Here is a 23,061-nt window from a genome sequence, read left to right as displayed (position 1 = left end):
GCACTCTCTCTCTCTCTCCTTCCTGTCCATCATGACGTGAGCATCTTTCCTCCACCCCACCCATCCACCATGATGCTCCTGACCTGGGGCCAGCCAACTACAGACTGAACTCTCTGAAGCACTGAGCCCAAACCAACCTTCCCTCCTCTGTGCTCTGTTTCTCAGGTACTCTGTCATGGTGACACCATGTTGACTGGCACCTGTGGCTTTGCAGGGAGCTGCTACGCTCCGTCTCTTTTCTAAGTTCCAGGGTGAGCATGGTTCACAGGACCGAGCCAAGCACAGCCCCTCCCATGGTGGGCACTGGCACTGCTCCCAAGAACCGACTCTGACTCTACTCTTTCAGTCTTACGAGGATCCTTATAATTTGACTGGCTGCCCTGAGATCACCCGGCACCTCAACACCCATCACCCACTCTAGAAAGCCCCTTTACTATGGATGGCCACAGTCATGGATTCCTGGGATTGGAAACGGACATCTTTGGCAGGTGCCCACCACTCAGTCTAACAAGTCCTAATCATCTGTAGGATCCCCGCACCCCCAAGGAATCTGAAGACCATCTCTTCCCCTTCTGGGGATCCAGAGGCCAAACCTCAACCCTGCTGTAGGGAAGGCAGGTACTTACATCTTCCGAGCAGCGTCCTTCGGAGGACGGATGGCTCTCATCCACCTTGGCGTCAGACCCCAGGGCTGAAGTTGCACACGGTGGACCCTCAGTGCTGGGAGCTGAACTTGCACATAGTTCTTTAGCTCCAGACACTGAGTTTCCACAGCACACGTCAGCGCCTCCAGGAGAAACCTGTGCACACACACAGACACGCTTAGCAAGTGCTTTGTACACCTGAACTAGCTCACGGCCCTCTGAACTTTGACCCATCCTTCTGTCTGAACAGACAAGGATGCCAAAGCCTCCCATCCGCTCTCATTAAATGCAAGCTCAAGTCAGGCAGGGTCTTGTACACAATTACCACCACTCTGGGAGGCTGAGGCAGGAGGATCGCTGCAAGTTTGAGGCCAGCCTGGGCTACACAATGATCTCAAGGCCAGCCTGAACTTACAGCGAGACCCTGTCTCAGAAACACAAAAAATACTCAAATGGTGGGAACTCTGAAGAACAAAGTAAGAGGAGGAAAAAGGAGATGGAAAGCAATTAAGATATGTCCCAGCTAGGAACGACCCCCCAAAACAAATACAAACGTCACGTACTGCAGACGAGCACCAGTGAAAAGGAAACTGGGACGCTGGAGGAGATTTCACTAGAAAATAAGTAGTAAAAAATCACAGTAGAAAAACAGAAAAACACCCATGTGTTTCAGTTTCACAAGTAGGGTGTCTGCCAAGAATTGACTGCAGGTCGCTAAAAATTCTGCTAGACATTAACACGCACGAGGAAAGCAAGGGTCCCCGTTACCTAAGTGTACAGCAGCTACGCTTTTTCGGGGCAAACACACTCCCTATGTGGCAGACAGCACACGCTTTGCCACGCAAGGCACATAGGATATTAAAGCACATGAAATTGGGATCAATCCAAATAATTTTTTTTCAGTATCGCTGACTGAACCCAAGTCCTTCGCTCACACTGAGCTCTACCCTGAGCCTCTTGTATTTTTTATTTTGAGATGGCCTCTCACTAACTCACGAAGTTGTCCAAGCTGGGTTCCCACTCCAACTTGCGATCCTCCTGCCTCTGCCTCCCAGACTGCTGGAATGACAGGCGTGTGCCACCACCATAAATAAATAAATAAATAAATAAATAAATTTCTAAAAAATGTCATTCACATACCAATCCTCCAACTGTATTTCTTTCATTGTTTGTTTTAATGTAACAGAAGTAGATAATGATAAGGAAAATATAAAAAGCCACAAATACACTGAGCGCAGTAACCTGAAAAGAACATCCAGGATGTTCCTCAGAGTGCAAACCACAGACATCAAAGTGTCTCTTATAAAGAAAGAAAAAAAAAAAAAAAAAGGACTCTCCTTATGATTGCTATTTTGGGTGATGATTTCAGTGAGAGAATACAGGAATGAGGGGCTGCGGATTTAGCTCAGTGGCACAGCGCCTGCCTGGCAAGCGCAAAGTCATGAGTTCGATTCCCAGTACAGGGAAAAAAAAAACTAAAGAAGAGAATACAGGAATGAATTCGGCCAGTGAATATGGGAAATGATCCTCCACATCCTTGGCCGTTACTTTAAAGCAAATTCAAACAACTCAGAGATTCTATCTCACCCCAGGAAGAATGGCTGCCATCAAGAAATCAACCAGTAACAAACGCTGGAGGGGCTGTGGGGGAAAGGAACCCTTCACTGTTGGTGGGCACGTAAACAGGTACAACCACTATGGAGATGGAAGTGGAGATTCCTCAAAACGCTGAAGCCAGAAATCCCATTTACCTCCGCTGGTCCCCTTTTAGATGTCTCCCCAAAAGCCGAAAATATCCCATCACAGGGATCCGTGCACACCCATGTTTATAGCAACACAATTCGTAAGTCTTGCAAACACCTTGTTTTCCACACACAGATGAATGGATGAAGAAAACGTGTATACTTAGCACTGGGGAAGCTGAGGCAGGAGAACTGCTGCGAGTTCGAGGCCAGCCTGGGCTACAAAGTGAGCTCAAGGCTGGCCTGAACTGCAAGATCCTGTCTCAAAAAGATGAAGAAAAAAAAAAAAAAAACTGTTTCCACACAGCAGAATATTAGGCAGCCATGACAAGGGATAAATGCCAGTTACTTGTGGGAAAATCGATGCTCCTTGAGTCCATAACGTTAAGCGAAATCAATCGGGCACATACACTGTAGGGTCTCATGGTTTCTCTTGTGTGAGAAACCCAAAGGGTCAGTAATGAGCAAAAACAAAAGACAGAGAGATGGTAGGTAGAGAGAAAAGGAGACGCACAGTCCAGAATGGAAGGGAAAATAATGAGCGCAAACCTTCTGTACACACAAAGACACCGAGAGCTGGGAGCGCGGGGCAGGACGGGAGGGAGGGGGGCGGGGCCAGGAGCGCGGGGGCAGGATGGGAGGGAGCGCAGGGCACGATGGGAGGCGGGGCAGGAGTACAGGACAGGACAGTAGGGAGGGGAGGCGGGGCCGGGAGCGCAGGGAAGGACGGGAAGAGAGGCGGGGCCACAGCGCGGGGCAGGATGGGAGGGAGGCGGGGCCAGGATGGGAGGGGGCGTGGCCAGGAGCGCGTGGCAAGATGGGAGGGGAGGCAAGGCTGGAGCCAGCGGCAAAATGGGAGGGGGCGGGGCCAGAGCGCGGGGCAGGATGGGAGGGAGGCGGGGCCAGAGCGCGGGGCAGGATGGGAGGGAGGCGGGGCCAGGGCGCGGGGCAGGATGGGAGGGAGGCGGGGCCAGGGCGCGGGGCAGGATGGGAGGGAGGCAGCAGCGGCCGTGCGCACACCCGCCCCACACCAGGACTGCTTGCCAGCAGGGCACACACGGGCTCCGGGAGCGAGCGAGGAAGCGTGGGACGGGACCCGCAGGAGCCTTACGTGGGGGCCGGGGGGCTCGGGGCTCGGGGCGGCCCGGCCCTGTGCGCACAGCGGCAGCACGTGGTCGTGGTAGATGCGCCACCAGAGGCTGAGGAAGGACTCCTGCCGCCCGCCAGGCGGGCCTGAGCCCGGGCCACAGCCCGAGCCCTGCTCCACCAGGGAGCCGCTCTGCGGGCTGTACGCGTAGCTCCAGGGCTTCCTGGACCCCGAGAAGCGGACCACCTTGGCGCTGGACCCGAACCTGCGGGGACACAGGGAGGATTGTGACTCCAGGGAGAAGTGGCCGAAGGCACAACACAACAAGGACCCCCGCGCGCCACCTGGGGGCACAGAGCTGTGCGGAAGGGGCCCGTGCACCCCCAGTGGCACCGGGTCAGCTACATCGATGTGCAGCTCTTCTGTGTAAAGATAGTTTTTAAAAAGCCGAAGATGCGACGGATGTGGTGGCGCATGGCTGTCATCCCAGCGCTCGGGAGGCTGAGGCAGGAGGATCGCTGTGACTTCACGGCCAGCCTGAACTCCAGGGTGAGACCCTGCCTCGACAAAACAAAACGAAAACGAACAATAGCAACAAAACAAACCAAAGCTGGAAAGTGCACATCGCACATCCATTATCCTAACAGCAGGGGACCCAAAGCGCTTTTCCGGTTCTGCAGGAGGGACACAGCTTGGGAAGGCAACAAACGTCAGCAAGAAATCCTCTCGGATCCAGCTGCATCTCACACGCAGCCCAAAGGTAATTTGCCACGGCATTTTCAGTGCATTCAAAACTACTGACCGTGGGATTTCCCACAGTACATCATGCAGTAATGAAAAAGTTTGCATTTGGGGGCATTTTGGATGTGGGGTCTTTGGGTTAGGGCTACTCAACTGGTATTTCCTGTCTTTTCCTGCACAAAGCCCTCACCCACTGAAGTTGGTTTACTGCAGACTGAGAGATTTAATCGTAACAGGCTGAGATTCTCCCTAAAAATGGAAAAGAATCAACCAGAGTTTTCAAGACGGCAGCTAAAAATCGTCCGACCCTTAAAAGGACAGAAACAAAAATATGGTAACATTTACAGTGCGTGAGGCAGATACATTGCCAAGCCACCGTGAACTTATTCTCTTTTATTAAAACAGAAGTCCCTGGAATTCTCTGCTCTGCAGATGATTCTCTGGTTTTCTATCTTCAGTTTTCACCATTTCTGCTATAACAACAGGTCATCAACTCACCACAACAGAAGCAAGCCACTACCTACGAACATACATACTCCGTTTTTTCACAGAAAAAGGTTCCTTTTATTTATTTATTTATTATTTATTTAGGTACCAGGAATCAAACTCAGGACCTTGCGCTTGCCAGGCAGGCACTGTGCCGCTGAGCTATCTCCCTGGCCCAGGTTCCTTACAGTTAAAAAAGTATGAGAAACAGGAAATCTATTATCCTAAGTGCTCAGATGACCCTAAGTAGTGTTAGCATTATCCTCACTTCTACAACCTGAAAATAGACAGCTGGCTTCTCTTCTTTCTCTCTGGTCAGTGTATCTTCTTACCACATGCTGTTTCATCTCAATAAAATTCCACCACTTCCTCGTAAGAGAATCAGCGAAGATGGAAAATAACATCTTACCATTCATTTTTTTCTTAATGGGAAAACTCGTGCGTTTCCTTGGAAGACACTTTGGGAACCACTGCTATAAATCTTTCAACAACCCTACATCACGAACAGATGATGTGTTATAAATTTGTTCTCTATCAAAGGCTGATGCATAGAGTGTGATTGAAAAATTCAGTGAAAGTTTCATTTTTAAAAATAAATTCTCCCAGTATAGACTCATTGGCATGAATCCCCTCAAAATCCTCCTGGCTTTGTGCACACACTCATCCCACCGTCCTGGCCGCCTTCTGCAGTAGCTCTGGAGTGCTCCTTCCTGAGGGTCTTCAGCTGCACTGTCCTGGCCGCCTCCATGTCCTAAATGGACTCAACAAGTTGACCTCACTGTGACCTTGGGAAGAAGCTGCAAGTCACACGGTGCCAGATCCGGTGACCAAGGTGGATGAGGACACAGCGTCGTGTGTTTACCAGCTGCCTTGCCACTGGGTGGGGCTGGGCAGCGGCAGTCACCATGTTTCTGATCACACCTGGGACAGACCCTCAGGAAGGAGGACTCCAGAGCTGCTGCAGAAAGCGGCCAGGACGGTGGGATGAGTGTGTGCAAGGCCGGGGAGGATTCAAAACAATGTGCCTTTGGCTGTAACACATGCTTTTAAAACTGTAAACTTGCGCCGTGTTTGTGCATGAGCCCCGGGGCTCCCTGGGAGATGAAGCGGGCCGGGCGGCGGCCCGGCCGGCAGGTGGGCACACAGGCAGCTCACTGTTGGAAGGCGGGGCTGTAGGTGTACGCGGGGCTGCTGCTCAGGTTGTACACGAAGGGCAAGTGCTTGTGGAGGTCGGCCGTGGCCCAGGTCCTGAAGAAACTGTTCAGCAACCCTTGGTCGGCCCCTGAGTGACGGACCGAAACGAACAGAAGTCAGTCAGCGCAGTCTGGCAGAGCACGGAAACGCAGAGGAGCGCGTGAGTAACTATCTACACTTCTTCCTCTTCACCTTCTTCCTCTGTCTCCCCCCAAGTGAAATTCTCGCCAAAATACTCCACTCATAACTGGCCTGATCATCAACTGGGAGGCTGAGGCAGGAGGACAGGTTTGAGCTCAGCACAGGCGACTTAGCAACACAGCACCCCGGGAATGTACCAGGTGTAACAGTGGGTTTCCCTGATCCTTCCACAGGGTTATTTCCATTGCATCTTGCCCTCAGGCACTTTTCAGCATCTCCTATTGTCTTTTACTTTCCCAAACTCACAGCACTTTTCTGATGTGCGGATGGTCACTGCACTATCTAACGTGCTTTCTGGAAAGTGTAGCTATCTGCGGTGGAAGTTGAAAACATCCCAATTTTAAACTCACTGCCTACGCTTTTTGGGGCACTGAGCATTAAATCCAGGACCTCTGCACCGGGCAACCTCCTCAGCCCTTTTTTAACTTTATATTCAGCTGGGGGCTTGCTAAGTTGCTAAAGTGCCCCAGCTAAGCTTCAACTGGCAATCCTCCTGCCTCAGCCTCCCAGAGTGCTGGGAAGACAGACGTCCACCCTCATGTCTGCCTCACTGAACTATTTAATCTCCAACCTAGAAAAACATCCACATTCAATTCAAAATTGTTTCCGTGTGAGTCTGCCCATGTAGGATATGACTACACAAGTGGTTTGAAGGGAGTATTTGCGTGTGAGACGATAGGGATTAAAACGCAGAACACAGTTCTGATCCAGTCCTTCAGGGCATGCTGTGCACCGCTTCTTCGTGACGGACACCGTCTACTCCTCCTGACTGCTTCTCAGGGAGCTTTCCATATTGTTCTACCTGCATTACTCACTCAAAAATGTCTTCTCAGTCTTTTGTATCATGATGCTGAGGTGCACCCAGGGCCCCATGGACAGTAAGCACGTGCTCTCCCATGGAACCAGACACGCAGCCCCGAGAGTTCCGGGGGAGAGGGCTGGAAGCCGGGCTTTGTGCATGCTAAGAACGGGCTATCGCTGAGCGACATCCCAGGTACCAAAGAAGTTCATTGTACTGGGGGGTAATACAAACCCAGGGACTCTGCATGCTAAGGTATCACTCAGTGCGGAGCCACACCCCCAGCCGCCTTCACAGTCTGCCACTCTTCTATCACCCTGACTGAACCTAACCTGGCAATTGTCCTCCTCTTCCTCCTCCATTTCTTGCTCCTCCATCTTCTCCTCCATCTCATCCTCCTCTATCTCCTTCCTCTTCTCCATCTCAATCTCCATCTTCTCCTCCTCCTCCACCTCCCCTATCTCCTCTTCCTCCTTCTCCTCCTTTCTCCTCCTCCTCCACCTCCTCGTCCATCTCTTCCTCCTCTGTCTCCTCCTTCTCCCTCTCCTCCTCCCTCTCCTCCGTCTCCTCCTGCATCTCCTCCTCCATCTCCTCCATCTCCTCCATCTCCTCTTCCTCCATCTCCTCCTCCATCTCCTCCTCCTCCTCCATCTCCTCCTGCATCCCCTCCTGCATCTCCTCCTCCATCTCCTCCATCTCCTCCTCCTCCTGCATCTCCTTCTCCAGCTCCTCTTCCATCTCCTCCTCCTCCTGCATCTCCTCCTCCATCTCCTCCTCCTCCATCTCCTCCTCTTCTGTCTCCTCCTCCAGCTCCTCCTCCCCCATCTCATCCTGCCCAATCTCTTCCTCTTCCATCTCCTGCTCCATCTGCTCCTCCATCTCCTCTATCTCCTTCCTCTTCTCCATCTTCTCCTCCTCCTCCTCCACAGTACAGTGGATTGAACCCAGGGCCTGCACAGGGAGCTCCATCCTTTACCCTTTGGGAATTATTTTTTTAAATTGTGAGACCCAGTCTTATTAAATTTCTGAGTTGCCCACATTGGGCTCAAATTTACCATCTTCCTGCCTCAGCCTCCCAGAGTGCTGGGATGGCAGGTGTGCACTCCCATGCCCCGCCTCCATTCCAACCCTTGTCTTCACGTTTTCGGTTACAGACACAGGGCCACACGGCGGGTGACAGACTGAGCCAGGCGAGAGCTCGCATTCCTGCTGCAGATTCCCCGGCACCTGCACTTACCATCGAAGCTGCCGTGCTCTGTGGCGTGCTGCAGAAGGCGGCTGTGCGTTTCCAGGGAGGGATGGAAGACGAAGACCCCACTGTTGAAGCAGTCTGGCCAGCCGGGGTCCGGGGCTGCTGACAACTCATCCCTGTCGAACAGCTCATCAATATTGGACAGAACCTGAAGAAAGAAAATGTGGACGACCAGTAACGGTATTTCTTTTGCCTCCAGTGGAGATCACTGAAAAGCGCCATCGAGAGCCCAAGTTGGGGCTGACCACCTGGTGTTTGGAAACCACTGCCTACTTCTCTGGTGATTCTAGAAAACTTTCAGTCTTCTGCTCCAAAGGAGAAACATTTATGAGAAACACTGTTCTCAGGCTGATTTCAAGTAGTGTGTGCTAAAATTAAGTAACTTTGAGGCCGATTTTACAATGTCATCTTAGTCACTTTTCTTAGAAGTTTAATTAGGCTCACGGTCGCAGAGGGTTCAGTCCATGGTGTGCTGCTCCAAGGCAGGATCATGGAGGATGGGCGTGGGGAGGAAAGACACTCACATCATGGCAGCCAGGAAGCAAAGAGAGAAGGGAGGGCCCAGGAAGGGAGATAAACCCTTCCAGGTCATGCAGCACAGGGACCCAAGTCTTCCAACCCCAGTAGCACAGTCAACCTTGAATTTTCAAACAGATGAATCCAACAATGAACACGGCACCCCATCCCATGATCTAAGCATCTTCCGAAGTCCCTCATCAGAACATGAGGCTTTGGAGACTCTTTGGATGCAAACCGTAACATTCCCCATGGAATGCCCTAAGCTCCTCCTGTAGAGAGTGTGACCCATGACCTGCAGGACTGTGGAACAATGGAATTGCAGGCTATGCCAGTACAGGCCCGCCTGCAATTCAACATGGGAGGATCAGCTGCCTTGGGGGAGCCTGGCTACTACTTCCAATTTCCTCCAGTTCACATTGGTGTTTTTCTTTTCAGCCCTGGGGAGTGAACGCAGGACCGTGAGACTGAGCTGCATTCCCAGGCAATTTTTATTTAGAATCAGAATCTCACTGAGTTGCCCAGTTTGGGTTCAAACTTGTAATCTTCCTGCCTCAGCCTCCTAAAGTACTAAAATGACAAGTGTGTGCCACCACATCTGGCTCAGGTTGCCTTTCCAAATTGTGCTGTGTTTCAAACCACTGGCCTGAGGACAGAGCACTGGCGTTCCTCTGGACCCCGTTGTCTTAGCCAAAAACTGCTGTCGTTTCATATTTAGAATCTCCGGCGATGACGCTGTTTAGAAAACGTCCATCACGGGTTTGCACTGCAGATAACAATGCAAAATAGCAGCCAGGCAATGCCACAGTTTGCAGGGCTGGTGCCCCATTCTGGTCAGGAACACACAGCTCAATAGACAATCAAGACAAAATATTGCCTTCCAAGTTTTCTATGTGGAGTCGATCAGATAATTTGCTCACCAACCCGTCCTGCGGAAAGGACCTTTCTTCAAGTGCCTGAGTATCCTCAGGAATAGGAGCACAGGACTCATCATGACGGCTGATTCTGATGGACTAAAGCTCCATGCTAGGTGCAGAAATGCACAATACCTCATGGGGATTATGGCGGGTCATGTTCACCATCCACTTCTCTGACCTGATGGATGCCTAGGACATTAGTGGTCTGTCTGGAGGGGTCGTGGAGGTGTGACACTGGGACTGTATCTGATCCCTGGCACCTCTGTCTTTGGGTTTGTGTTTATTCTCTGCTTCCTGGGTGCCATAAGTTGAGCACCTTTTCTCCGCCATGTTGTACCTGCCTTGGAGCCAGCCGATTATGAACGGAACCCTCTTAAACCTTGAGCCTCAGAGAATGAAGCAATTATGAACTGAGCCCTCTGAAACCATAAGCAGAATTAAACTTCTTCTCCTTTTAGTTAATGCATACTGGTACTTTGTCTCAGCAACAGAAAACTGGCTAATCCAGGAATCTACCTTCAGGAACAAACATCTAGCTGGAGCATACAGAGGCTCAGGCTTTGATGGGTTCCTCATTAAGTGGAGAATGTGGTGCTGGTCTTTTCTCCCCAGACTCACCAGAGTGTCCACATCCAGGAAGACACACTTGCTATACTGGGTGAGCGTCCAACAGTGAAGCTTAGTGAGAGTGACCCCCAGCTCCGGTCTCTTCAGAAAGGCAAGGTGAGCATAGTCTTCACCCTCCAACACGTTCACCTCAATCACCTCATCAAAGACCCGGGAGAGGACAAGCCTGGTAAAAGACACACAACAGGAGCTCAGGACTGAGTCCAAGTACTGTGGAATCATCCTGATTCTTCAGAGGCTCTTCAGGTTTTCCTCTGTTGTTCGGTCGGCAGTCTCCGTCCATTTGCGAAGGAATACTCATGCTTCAGTGGTGGTCTTTAATAAGGAACTTGACCCTACACAGAAACTCTTCGTGGACAAGATTAAAGAATACAAGTCAAAAGACAGATATCTGGAGGATCTGTCGATACCAGCTCAGAGTATCAGCACGATCTGGACAGAGAGCTTTATAAGCTTAAGCAAATACATGGTAAAGTAGACACGAACACATTCCCTACCTTCAAATTTGAAGGTCCCACATTTGAAGTCATCAACAAACCTCAGGCTTGAGGAAATAACATAAAATTAACCTGGTAGTTTGTCATGGATTTGTTGTATAACCAGTAAATACCAGAATAAACAAAAATTTCACAACTGTCCAATGCTCCTTTAAATTATTTGATGATGCTGAAAAAAAAAAAGACGACAGACAAGGGGACGGCAGGTGACCACGTACACAGGGCAACCTCCTCTTTCAAGAGCATGGCAGATGCTGCTTCGGAATATGGGACATGGGTCTGTCTCACTGCAGTCTTCACGTTCAGAATTTATCTTCCAAGAGCAGAAATTATGCAACTGCGTGGAAACAAAACAATACACTCTTACATAAACAACAGGTTACAGAAGGAACCAAGGAAGAAAATAAGACACTTGTACCTAAGTGGTAATGCCACTCCATGAAGGTATTCCTAAGAGGGCGGTTGACAGCTGTGGATGTTCACGTCAGGGCAACAGAAGAAGCTCAGATAAATAACCTGTCAGTGCACCTCAAAGTCCTGGAAAAGAGCCGAGCATGGTGGCGCACGCCTGTAATCCCAGCACTCAGGAGGCTGAGGCAGGAGGATCATCGCAAGTTTGAGACCAGCCTACAAAGTGAACTCAAGGCCAGCCTGAACTGCATAGTGAGACCCTGTCTCAAAAAGACACAACAAAGAAAGTGCTGGGAAAACAAATACAATCTAAACCCAAAATAAGTACAAGGAAGGAAATGACAAGGATCAGAGCAGACATCAAAAAAAGTCTGGACACAAAAAAGAAGTAAAGAATTAATGAATCAAAGAATGGGTTCTTCCAAAGAATACAGAAATAGACAAATGCTTAGCCAGTCTAAGGCAAGCAGGAGTGAAAAGATGCAAATTGATGCAACTGGAAATGAGAAAGATGAAGTTATCACGGAAGCTGCCAAAACAAGATCATGACCAACCACTTCACAAATCTGTATGCCAGTACACCGCAGAATTCATAAGGAAAGTGTAGATTCCTGGTGTGCAAACCGCAAAAAGTGTGACAAATTGAACAGAATGGTCTTAAGGTAGATTGACCCGGGTCATCTCTTAGAAAGAGCGCTTCCCTCGGCAGAATGCACAGGCAGAGAAAAGTGAACCCTGACCAGGAAAAAAACAAGAGGTACCCACTACAACCTCCGCCAGCCCTTTCCTTTCTGTGTTCAAACCTGACATTGCTGGTTGCATACATGTTTGATACTCAGTTCTTGAAAGATACAGCTTTTTGTCGAAATAAAATGTGCCTCTTAGTTTTTTTTTTTTTTAAATAAGCATCTGGCTTGGCCTTTATTGTATAATGAACTGGAAAATCTAGTGCTGATTCAAAAAAAAAGGACTTAAAGAATTGCTAGAAAGGGAAATAAATTAATCTAGGAAGACAAGAGGGAGGTGCTTGTGAAATCTCATCGACCAAATAACAAATTCAAAGTATAAAGCCAGGAGTGGTAGTGCACACCTGCAATCCCAGCACTCGGGAGGCTGAGGCAGGAGGATCATTGCGAGTTTGAGACCAGCCTGGGCTACAACATGAGCTCAAGGCCAGCCTGAACTGCACAGCAAGACCCTGTCTCAAAGAGACCAAAAAAAAAAAGGAATGCAAAGTATAAAAGGAAAATGTTGACAAGTCTCCCCTGTAAGTTCCTTCACACTGAACTCCATCCCCAGCCCTTTTTATTTTTCATTTTGACACAGGGCCTCACTAAGTCCTTAAGTTGCCCTGGCTGGACTTACTCCAACTTGTGATCGTCCTGCCTCAGCCTCCCAGAGTGGTAGGATGACAGGTGTACACCAACACACCCAGCTTGCTGTAATCCACTCTTATCAATCTTCAGGAACCTCTGCATTTAAAATCCTGTCTTGGAGCTGAACTATGACGGGAGTTACTTTCTCTGTTCTATTTCATCCACTTTCCTTTGTTTCTGAAACTTCGGTCCGACAGACCCTGAAGTTCTGTGCTCAATCGTTTTGGAGTTTCCAACATTTCCTTGCAGTTCAAGTACATGGTTTTTCGTTGTCTTCAAAGTCACTGCATGGCTAAGAAACTCCTAGTCTGTCATCTCGTTTCCCTTCCCTTTTTGGCCGGTTCTTGACAGAATTTATGGTGTCCCTCACAGCTGAACGACACACAGAGCCAGCCCCACTCCAAACAGCCCTGGGACTGACGCCCTCAAATCCTCCTACGCATTCCCGTAAAATATCATCCTAGCAGCAGAATCAACGTTCATGACGAACCTCGTTTGAAGAGTGTGAGTGTGTGCCCTGCAGTTTGTGCACATGCAGAAAGTACTGCACCACAAAGGCTCCTGATATCCTGGGAGTCTTTACCAGGTGTGATCAAAAACTCAGTGACTGCTGCGGTGGAGCACCATCCAGCAGAAAGGCAGCTCATCAATTCAGGACGCCGTGTCCTCGTCCACCTCAGTCACCAGATTTGGCACCGTGCGACTTCTGGCTCCTCCCCATGGTCAAAATGACCAGGAAAGGTCAATGCTTTGAGTCTATTCAGGACATCGAGGCAGCTGGGACAGGGCAACATCACTTCTTCACCTACACCCCTCTCTATACAGGGGACAGTGGGCACACTGCAGAGGGTCTCCCACCCTGGGACCAGTGTCCACCAACATGGCCATCTCCCCCAGCTCTCAGCACCCCAGAAATTCTGAATCTGAAAGTCCAGGGGACCCAGGACAAGGTCCACCACCAAACCTCTTTCCTTTCTTTTTGGATCCTGTCTTAGTTAGGACAGAAAACACACCAACTGAAGAAGCATCCATTAACCTGAAGTATCTTTACAACCATGGGTTACAGCCAATTTGGTTGAAGTCTTCTCCCATTTTCTGCCCCCATGAAACCAGCATTTATAAAGATATTTGCTAAGGTAAGTGGTTACAAACGTCTAACCCAGCTAGTGGGTAACTTCACTAGACTTTAGTTTTTCTGAGAGAGCTCAAACTGTATTTACTGTCCATGTTTCACACTTTTTGGTGTATATGTCTATTTTTGCTTAGTGTTTGTTATACATGACCAAGGAAGGGTGGTGTATGCCTACCATCCCTGCCCTCTAGGAGGCTGAGGAAGGAGGATCACAAGTTGCAACCCCGCTTGGGCAACTTAGCAACTCAGGAAGACCCTGACTCAAAATAAAAAATAACAGATGGTTGAGGGTATAGCTTAGCCCAACAATCCTGGATATAAAATCAGCACATGCACACACACACACACACACACACACACACACACACACACAAATATACAGGGTATTTTCTACACACGGTGTTCAATAACCAATCTCTCCGTTGGAAATATTGTTAATGTGCATGCCAGGAGGTTCTTTTAAATTTTTAAACATAAACGGTTGAATATGCATTTAAGATGCAAGTCTAGTACCTTTTCTGTATTTGTGTATTTGCGCTGTTGCTGAGAATTCTTTATCCGTGCTGGACAATAGCCCACCTCTCTATTGTAAGGACTGTGACAGTGGCTGGCCAGGCTGCTTTAGCTTTTAAACATAAACAACTTTTCCAATGCTCTCCTTTCTTTTTTCCTCATTTAGCAAAGAGTTCTTGGGGCAGAAGAAACATTCACTCACAACAGTTTCTTGACAGATTTTTGGTTGTCACAACTGGGGCGGGGTATCTCTGCTGATACCGAGAGGGTGGCCCCCAAGCACCCAGGAGACAGCCCCACACAGAAGCACCAGCCCCGGATGTCACTGAGGTTGAATCTGACGGACTCAGACTGGTTATTTTCTTCTAAGACTTTTCTTCCCACCCATCAGTCATCAGGAACACCTCTCACATATCATCCACTCCAAGCTCTCTGTAATATTTGCTTTTAAAATTTAACCCAAACTACCACTTTTTTTTTCATCCTGGGGATTGAATCCAGGGCTCTCCCACTGAGCAACATCCCAGCACCTTGGGAAGTAGTTATTCTGAGATAAAGTCTTGCTAAGTCTTTAAGTTGCTAGGTGAGACTGGGCTGGAACTTAGAAATGAAATCCTCCTGTCTCAGCCTCCCTTTTATAAAAATGTCTACATTTACGTTTTGTGACTGTTTTTGTTATGGTTTGTGTGTTGAAACTTAATCTCTCCACTGTGAGGTGCCCCAGGGAGTAGAAAACCTATTCTGACTCTGGTATTTAGAGGAGGAGCTTTTGGAAAATGTTTAGGATGAAATAAGAACATTAGGGCAAATCTGGCTGGCTTTGTAGGAACAGGGATAAACCTCAGAACAGAGCTTAGTGTCCCCATGGAATAAGTTGATCATTCATTCGATAATTCAGAAGAGGATTAGGTGGGACAGTCCCCCTTTTTTTGACTGCAGCCCGAAGTCTATGTGCCCGGAGCTAAGATATCTCTGTCTCTCTAGCGAGCAGCTTCTCCTGCTTTCCCTTACTCAGGACTTCCTGTCCCAAGCTTTCTGCTATCTGCACTCAATCACTCTCCCAAGATCCCAAACACAAGCCTCCAGGAACACACAGAAGTAAGCGTTAACTCACTGCTGATCCATGCAGCATGACAAAACCGTGCCTGCAACATCTCGGCCTACAAACAGTCCAGCACTTTGCTTTGTGTAAATACACTCTATCGGGTCCTCACAGCAATATCAGCCACGGGTCACAATTCTTGAACATCCTGGACTGTCTCAATCACTTTTCTCATTGCTGAGACAAAATACTCAACACCTCAAGTTAAAAGGGGAAAGGTTAATTGAGTTCATAGTTTGTAGAGGTTTCAGTTCATCATCAGCTGGCTCCAAGGCATGGTGGCACATGGCAAAGAAACAGTCCATGGCAGGGCAAAAGGAAGAAAAGCAAATAAGGGACAAGACAAGCCTCTTTCTTTCCGTCACACTGCATCCAGGCAACCGGGATTCGGGTGGTGACAAACCAACCACTGGACTAATCCAGCAATCACCAACCCTTAATCCCAGTATCACACACTCTAGATCCAGCCATCTCTGACAAAGCCCCACCTACGACCCCGTGAGATATCCAGACACAGATCCTAACAGTCATCATTAAACCGTGCACATATTCTGAGGTCCACTACTCAAGATGCCAGATGTCCAACAACTTTCACAGTGATGGGAAGATGCGCTGTAAATGGCGGACATCCACCATGACTGTTGGCTACCCAAGATGGCTGACGCTCACCTTGATTGTTAACCACCCAAAATGGTGGACACCTGCCATGACTGTTGGCCACCCAAAGTGGCTGACACCCACCATGACTGCTGACCACCCAAAATGGCAGATACTCACCATGATTGTTGACCACCCAAAATGGCAGACACACACCATGACTGCAGGCACCTAAGATGGCAGACACCCGCCATGATCGTTGGCCACCCAAAATGGCAGACACCCACCGTGATTGCTGACCACCCAAAATGGTGGACACCTGCCATGACTGTTGGCCACCCAAAATGGCTGACACCCACCATGACTGTTGGCCTCCCAAAATGGCAGACACCCGCCATGACTGTTGGCCACCCAAAATGGCTGACACTTGCCATAATTGTTGGTCACCCAAAATGGCGGACACCCGCCATGATTGTTGGCATCTAAAATGGACACTCGCCATGACTATTGGCTACCCACTCCACCAGGCAAAGGTTGGCAGAACCCAAGACAAATCCTACATGCCCCAGGACAGTGACAGCTTTCACTCAACTGAGAGAAGACACCTGGGCAGGGTAAGCATGTCTGCACCTCTTACCTGAGCGGGTCAGATACCTGCGGCGTGATCATCACCACCAGCTTCCTCGTGGTCCTGTGGTTTCGCAGGGATTGTCCCAAAACCAATGCACCCTGGCAGGAGATGTCACTGGTGGCCAAAGTAACGAAGGCCTGGTCGGCCACTGTGGACAGACAACATCAAGGTTCCACTCGTGAGGAATGCTCCACAGTGACAGAACCTGCAGTCCCCTGGTCTTCTCTCACAATGCCTGGCTTGCACCCACCCAGCTCACCACCTTCTTAAATGTACATTTGGGACGTCTTGTACGACGAGTCCTTTCGGCCCAAACACAGATGCAGAAAGAATGTTAGAAAATGCTGAGCTTCAGGCTGCCTCATCCAGGATATATTACTTTTTCCTGGTTTTCCATTACGAAGAGGACGCACTGTATGTTTTCATATTACGTTAGATTTTCTTTTTTACTTTTGCTTGTTTTGTCTTGGTTTTGTTGGTTTATGTTTCACATGATCTTGTATATTTAACCCATATTGTCAACCTTTTTTTTTTTTTTTTTGAGGTAGGATCTTGCTAAATTGCCCCAAGATAGATAATTTACAAAATTACAATCCTCCTGCCTCAGCCTCCCAGGGTGCTGCTAGTACACTCAGCTTACATTAGAGTCTTGGAAATTCACCCAGGAAGTGTGCTTCTATTTTAGGTGGATAAAACAGGACAGGAGGACGGGAAGCAAATAGTAAAATCAATACTCTGATTACTTGAGTTGCAGCAAAAAAGCACACACAACTAAAAGATAAATAAAAGTGCTATCTGACGAAGTGACCAAGATTGTTCATCAAATTCCACACAAAGTAGTTGTTAAAAAGATTTGCTAAGAGATCATAAAGAAAAGTAAGGAAAATTTATTCATTTTACGTGGCTGGGACAAAATACCTAACACCCACAACTTAAAGAGGGGAAGGTTCAATTTGTCTCACAGTTGCAGAAGGTACAGTCCATAGCTGGCTGTTCTAAAATAGGAGCATCATGGTGGATGGGCGTAGAGGAGGAAAGATGCTCGCGTCATGGCAGCCAGGAAGCGGAGAGAGAAAGGAGGAGCCGGGGACAAGAATACACCCTTCCAGATCACGCCCCAGTCACCACCTCCAACCAGGCCCCGCCTCCTACAGCACATTCAGCCAGGAACTTATCCATGATGGATCCACTGAGGTGCACACAGCACCCCATAATCCAGTTACCTTCCAAAGCACCACCTCAAATGAGGAAACATTTGGGGTCATTCTACATCTAAACCAAAATAAAACATTTTCATTAAACAGAAGGTCGCCCGTGCTCTAATGTTCCAGGGCAACAGGAATTAGGTCTAAGGACAGAGCCACTTTGTGGTCCTTTGAAGTCCGCGTGCATATAAATGAGATGAATCATACAGTGAATTTTCAAGAACCTGACTCTTGAGCTCATCGGAGCTTGCTACCAGCATAAAGACTGGAGTGGAAGGAAAGGAAAAAAAACCACTGAGAAAACCCCCACGGCCTGCAGGCTGGCACGCCTAGCACAGAAATTAAAATTCATTGCAGGTAGCCAGCAGCCAAAGCACAGCCAGCCGCGTGATTCTGGAAGACACACACGCCTCCCCTTCCACACCACACGGCACCCTCTGCACCAGCGGCGGAAATAGGGCAGAAAAGTAGTCAAAGTGAATATCATTAATATCCGGCTTCTGTCAGCGCGGCAGTCCCTGGGGCTGGCTCCTCGACCTCACACTCCAGAGGGGGGCCTCCAAACTGCGCCCGTACCAGTGGCTCCTCTGGAGATATCCCCGCCCCCTTCGGGGTAAGAAGGAAAGAGAATTCCTGGCATCGCCACTGTGGGCAGCCTATTGCAGACGGCAGACTGCAGTAGTCAGGTCTGCAGAGCAAAAGATACCCAATGTCTGTCGATCACACACCCACCTCTCTGTCCTTCCGTCCATTTATGCATCCATCCACCCATCCACCAATCTGTCCATCCATCCACTCACCTATCTAATCTGCGTATCTGCCTGCCTGTCTCCTGGTTCATCCATCCATCCACCTATTTATCTATCTATCTATCTATCTATCTATCCATCTATCTATCTATCATCTAATCTGTCCATCCATCCACCTGTCCGTCTACCTGCTGGTCTGTCCGTCCGCCCATCCATCCATCCATCCATCCACCCACCTATCTATTCACCCATCCATCTCTCTATCAGTCATCTAATCTGTCCACCCATCCACCTGTCCATCTATCTATTGGTTCATCCATCCATCTATCCTTCTATCCTTCTATCCATCTATCTATCTATCTATCTATCTTTCTATACATTTATCTACCTATGTATTCATCTGTCTTTCTATATATCTATGTATTCATCTATCTATTCTACATGTTTATCTACGTATTCATCTATCTATCTACCTACCTATCCACCCATGTACTCACCCACCTGTCCATCTTATCCATCTATTCATCTATCTCTACACATCATCTACCTGCCATTTGCATCTAGGCTACTATGTATGCATGCTCTCCCTATCTCCTACCTACTGGCTATCTTCTATCATATATGTGTATCTATTTCACACTGCTGAGAGGTAAACGCTTTCAGCACCGCATGTCAAATGCTCTAGCAAAGGTGGCCCAGCTCAGCACAGAGTATAGAATATACCCTGGTGGAACGTATCCATCAGCCCAGCAATAAAGATGAAACCATAAGCCCTCCCCCACCCACTCAGGAATGTGCAGACCTGGTGCACATGCATCCCTTGATTAATTCCATCCTAACTCTCTAATGCCTTTCAAAGACAAAAGAAAAACAGTTCCCTCCACAATTCCCTTGCATCCAAGGTCACTCTAACCTCTGAGTCCACAGAAGTCCTCAAAATAACTAGTCCCTCCTGCCTCCAAAAACACAGTCAACTAAAAATAGCCAAGAAAGGAATCAGAAAAGCAAGAGGCAGGAGCCAGGAGAGGGTGGAGAGAAAAGCCTGGGCAGAGCATTTGCGGGCATGGAGCCCCCTAGCTGTGAGCATCTTTCTTCCCCCATGCCAGTCCGCCATGATGTCCTCACTCTGGGACCAATGGACCATGGACTGAACCTTCTGAGATCAGACACCCGCCATGATGTCCTCACTCCTAGACCAATGGACCATGGACTGAACCTTCTGAGATCAGACACCCACCATGATGTCCTCAGTCTGGGACCAATGGACCATGGACTGAACCTTCTGAGATCAGACACCCGCCATGATGTCCTCACTCCTGGACCAATGGACCAATGGACCATGGACTGAGCCTTCTGAAATCAGACACCCGCCATGATGTCCTCACTCCTGGACCAATGGACCATGGACTGAACCTTCTGAAATGTGACATAAATCAAACCCTTGTCCCCTAGGTCGTTTTTCTCTGTATTTTCTCACAGTGACGAGAAGCAGACTCAGACAAATATCAGTGATTGGTAACTCCTGCACTGGTTGTAGAGCTATTCCTGAGGACTCAAGAGGAACCGTTGGAGTAAACAGGTACTACAGTCTGAATATCACTCCACTCACAAATTCTTGCATTGCAACCCTGATCCCCAGGACCTCAACCTATGGCTAGGTGGAGCTGGTGTCTTTAAAGAGCTGGAGAAGGTAAACTGAGTCTCAGAATGGCCCCAACCCCACAGGACCAGGTTCTTCTGAGGACAGGAGGATGCAGACACGCACAAAGCACGCGTGTGTGAGACACAGGGAAGAGCCGGTGCTGCCCCCTCCTGGACCTCGGGCTCCGCTCCAGGACAGAAGGGGAAGCATCTGTGGTTTAAGCTGCCCGGCTGTGGGACATCCAAAATCTTAGATAGCTGCGCGGGAAATTCAAGGTGCTGACCAAGCGCTGCTGGACTCAAACTGGGGAGAAGCAGCGTAGAGATTCTTTCCAGCACCCCTTTCCAGGCACGGAAACTCCCTTTTGCTACTAAGCTGCAGTTTGATGAATACAGTCATCTATTTACTTTGTACTGAAGTCGCCCATGGATTCCACCCTCCACAAAGAAATAAGACATTTCTGGCAGAGTTAAGGAAGAGCTGATTTCTTTAGTCATTCTTGTATTTCCTCCCAAAGAGCAGAAAACTCTTCCTAACCAGAAGGTAACCGAAAGACATGGGATACCTCACCAGATCACCTTCTCCCCATTTACCATTTTAACATCCAGAAACACTGAAAATAACCCGGCTTTGGTTGGAGCTCTTCCTGCTAAAAATGGGGGTCCGTGGAAATACTGTAAATGGGGATTACGACAAAAGTACATTTTCAACTGGGTTCAGACATAGTAGCGACTTATCCATGAGAAAGATAAATATCTCAGGTAAGTAGGACCTGACTGAGGCTTTGGGGAACAATCACAAGAAAGCCTAAGGGCAAGGAAGACCCCTCCCTCCGATGAGCGAGGATCCTCCACCTACTGGCCAATAGTCAGATCCCACACTGCCCCGTCTGTCACACTCTGCCTGACCCCAGTTTGCCACTGGGTGCCAGCAGACACCCACCATCATGCAATGTTCCCCCACTTAAGGTCTGAGTTTACTACCACCACGGCCCCAGGACAGCTTTGGTCATCCACCAAAGCGGGGAAAATAGAAAGACAGTCTCTCCCTGTATTTTTTTTTGAGACAGGGTCTCGCTCCGCAGTTCAGGCTGGCCTTGAGCTCACTTTGTAGCCCAGGCTGGTCTCGAACTCCCAACAATCCTCCTGCCTCAGCCTCCTGAGTGCTGGGATCACAGGTGTGCGCCACCACGCCCAGCCCTGTTCCCGTATTCTAACTCAGCTCCAAACAAGCAGTTATTTTAAAAATAAGCATAAATAAACCAAGCCAGCCTTCAGACTGCAGTAGCACAGTTTTTTTTTTCTAAAGAAGTGTTTATTTCTATCCCTTCCCTGTTCTGCACGGGGCCCTGCCAAAAATCCAAGCCACCCCATAAAATAACACCGGTGGCAATTTCCTGTTTCTTTTCGTGCTCAAAGGTACTTTCTGTCTGGGGCAAAGAGCTGAATCCCCACACCGGGGTCCCCGAGGGTCCCGTGGGACATTCCAGCGCTGACCCGAGCCCCACGAATGCGGGCGTATAAGGACCCTCCCAGCCTTGGAGAGAGGTGTGTCTGCACCGTATACAGCTCCAAACAGGTTCAAAGAACACAGGGTCCTTTCTGCAGCTCTGCACCGGGCTCTCACGCAGCCTCTGCAAAGGCCAGGGCGCACCCAGCTCCCGCCTGAGGCACCAGTGGGGACAAAGTACAAGACAGAAGGAGCTCAGGGACCAAGTCTGGTCGGGACCAAGAAAAGGGTGTCCTTGGAATTTCTTGCAGAAAAGCCTACAATACTGGTGGTGACAACTGCCCTCTGATTTCTAGGTGTTTTGGCCTAACGTGACATGCACAAGACCCTCACGGACCGACCTGGCTGGCGAGGCCAGGTCTCACCTGATGTCATTGTTGCCGGGGAGAAGCAAAGCAGGGGTCTCCACAGAACAACGTAACTTGGACCAAGGACCCAAAGTCTGACACCCCAAAGCCACCTCCCTCCCGAATGTTTATGGGCGCAGACTTCTTGCCATGTGTCTGCGAAGCACAGAGAATATTATTTGGCCTCTCCCACAAAGCTGTTTCATCTCAGGAGGAAAACGCAGAACCCTCAGGGGACCCCCAGCACCCAGTAAGTCACCCCTCTGGCCAGCTGCTGTGAGACACCCCGCGTCCACAGACATCCGGGACGCGCAGTGGGGACTCGGGGTTTGAAAAGTCAATCGTGGAAGGCGCCTTGGGCTACTCACCCGACATGGTCCGAGGCGGGGTCACCGGCGTGCGCCCTGGCGTGGGGCGAGGGTGATCAGCGCCCACCAGCACCCCGGGCGAAGCGCTGTGTCCAGCCAGGGTCCTTGTGTGAATTCCCGGGCCTGCGGGCGACAGAGCGACCCTCCTGAGCCCCTCTCCACGGCCCACACTGGGGCCCCCAAGCCCTGGGCCCCTGCACGACCGGTGCACCCCAAACCCTGCTGTCTGCAAAGCCGCCTGCTCCCCACAGCTCCTGTGGACCCTGCGCATCCCACCTAGGTCGCCAGCCGGGACCAGCGCCGGAGAGGGCGGCTCCCCGCAGTCCGCACGCGCTCCACTCCTCCTCCCAGCTCAGCTGCCTCTGTCTGCACCCAGATGCACGCCGGGCGCCCCCAGATCTTGCACGCTGCACCCGTGCATGGGCTCCTCCGTCCCGCAGTTCCTACTGCAGCCGCGGGGCCAAAAGCAGACCGCGTCCCGGGCCCCCGTGCGCCCAGGCGCCTGCACTCCCGCACCCTGACTCTTGCACCCCTGCACCCCTGAACTCAGCGCTGCCACCCCGGCCCCCCTGCACCCTCGGCCTCGCGCTGCGCACACCGCCGTCCTGTGCGGGCCGGGGACCCCCAGCTCCCGGGCGCTCAGGCCGCCTTGGCACCAGGCCCGGGGCCCCCTCGGGAGCCTTTGGCCCTGCACCCCAGCCCGCACCCCTCACCTCTCCAGCAGCTCTGCCCTGGCCTCGGTGCTCCAACCTCGCGCAGCCCCCAGCCTCCTCCCC

General features: G+C 49.9%; 1 protein-coding gene across 1 annotated transcript in view; it reads right to left on the bottom strand.

The window, feature by feature from the left end:
- The window catches only part of Gyg2 (glycogenin 2), a gene marked incomplete at its 5' end in the record, with an annotated part of 37,036 nt that extends 14,628 nt beyond the window's left edge, over nt 1-22,408 (bottom strand). The window contains 7 exon segments of the mRNA XM_005406519.2: nt 627-800; nt 3,498-3,738; nt 5,856-5,982; nt 8,132-8,294; nt 10,198-10,372; nt 16,472-16,613; nt 22,286-22,408. Coding sequence (XP_005406576.2) covers nt 627-800; nt 3,498-3,738; nt 5,856-5,982; nt 8,132-8,294; nt 10,198-10,372; nt 16,472-16,613; nt 22,286-22,292 — 1,029 coding nt within the window.
- Between the last annotated feature and the right edge of the window lie 653 nt (nt 22,409-23,061).

The sequence above is a fragment of the Chinchilla lanigera genome, unplaced genomic scaffold (assembly GCF_000276665.1).
Source record: "Chinchilla lanigera isolate Chin_1 unplaced genomic scaffold, ChiLan1.0 scaffold00098, whole genome shotgun sequence".
NCBI classification, from domain to species: domain Eukaryota; kingdom Metazoa; phylum Chordata; class Mammalia; order Rodentia; family Chinchillidae; genus Chinchilla; species Chinchilla lanigera.
This window is presented reverse-complemented; position numbering and strand designations above follow the sequence as displayed.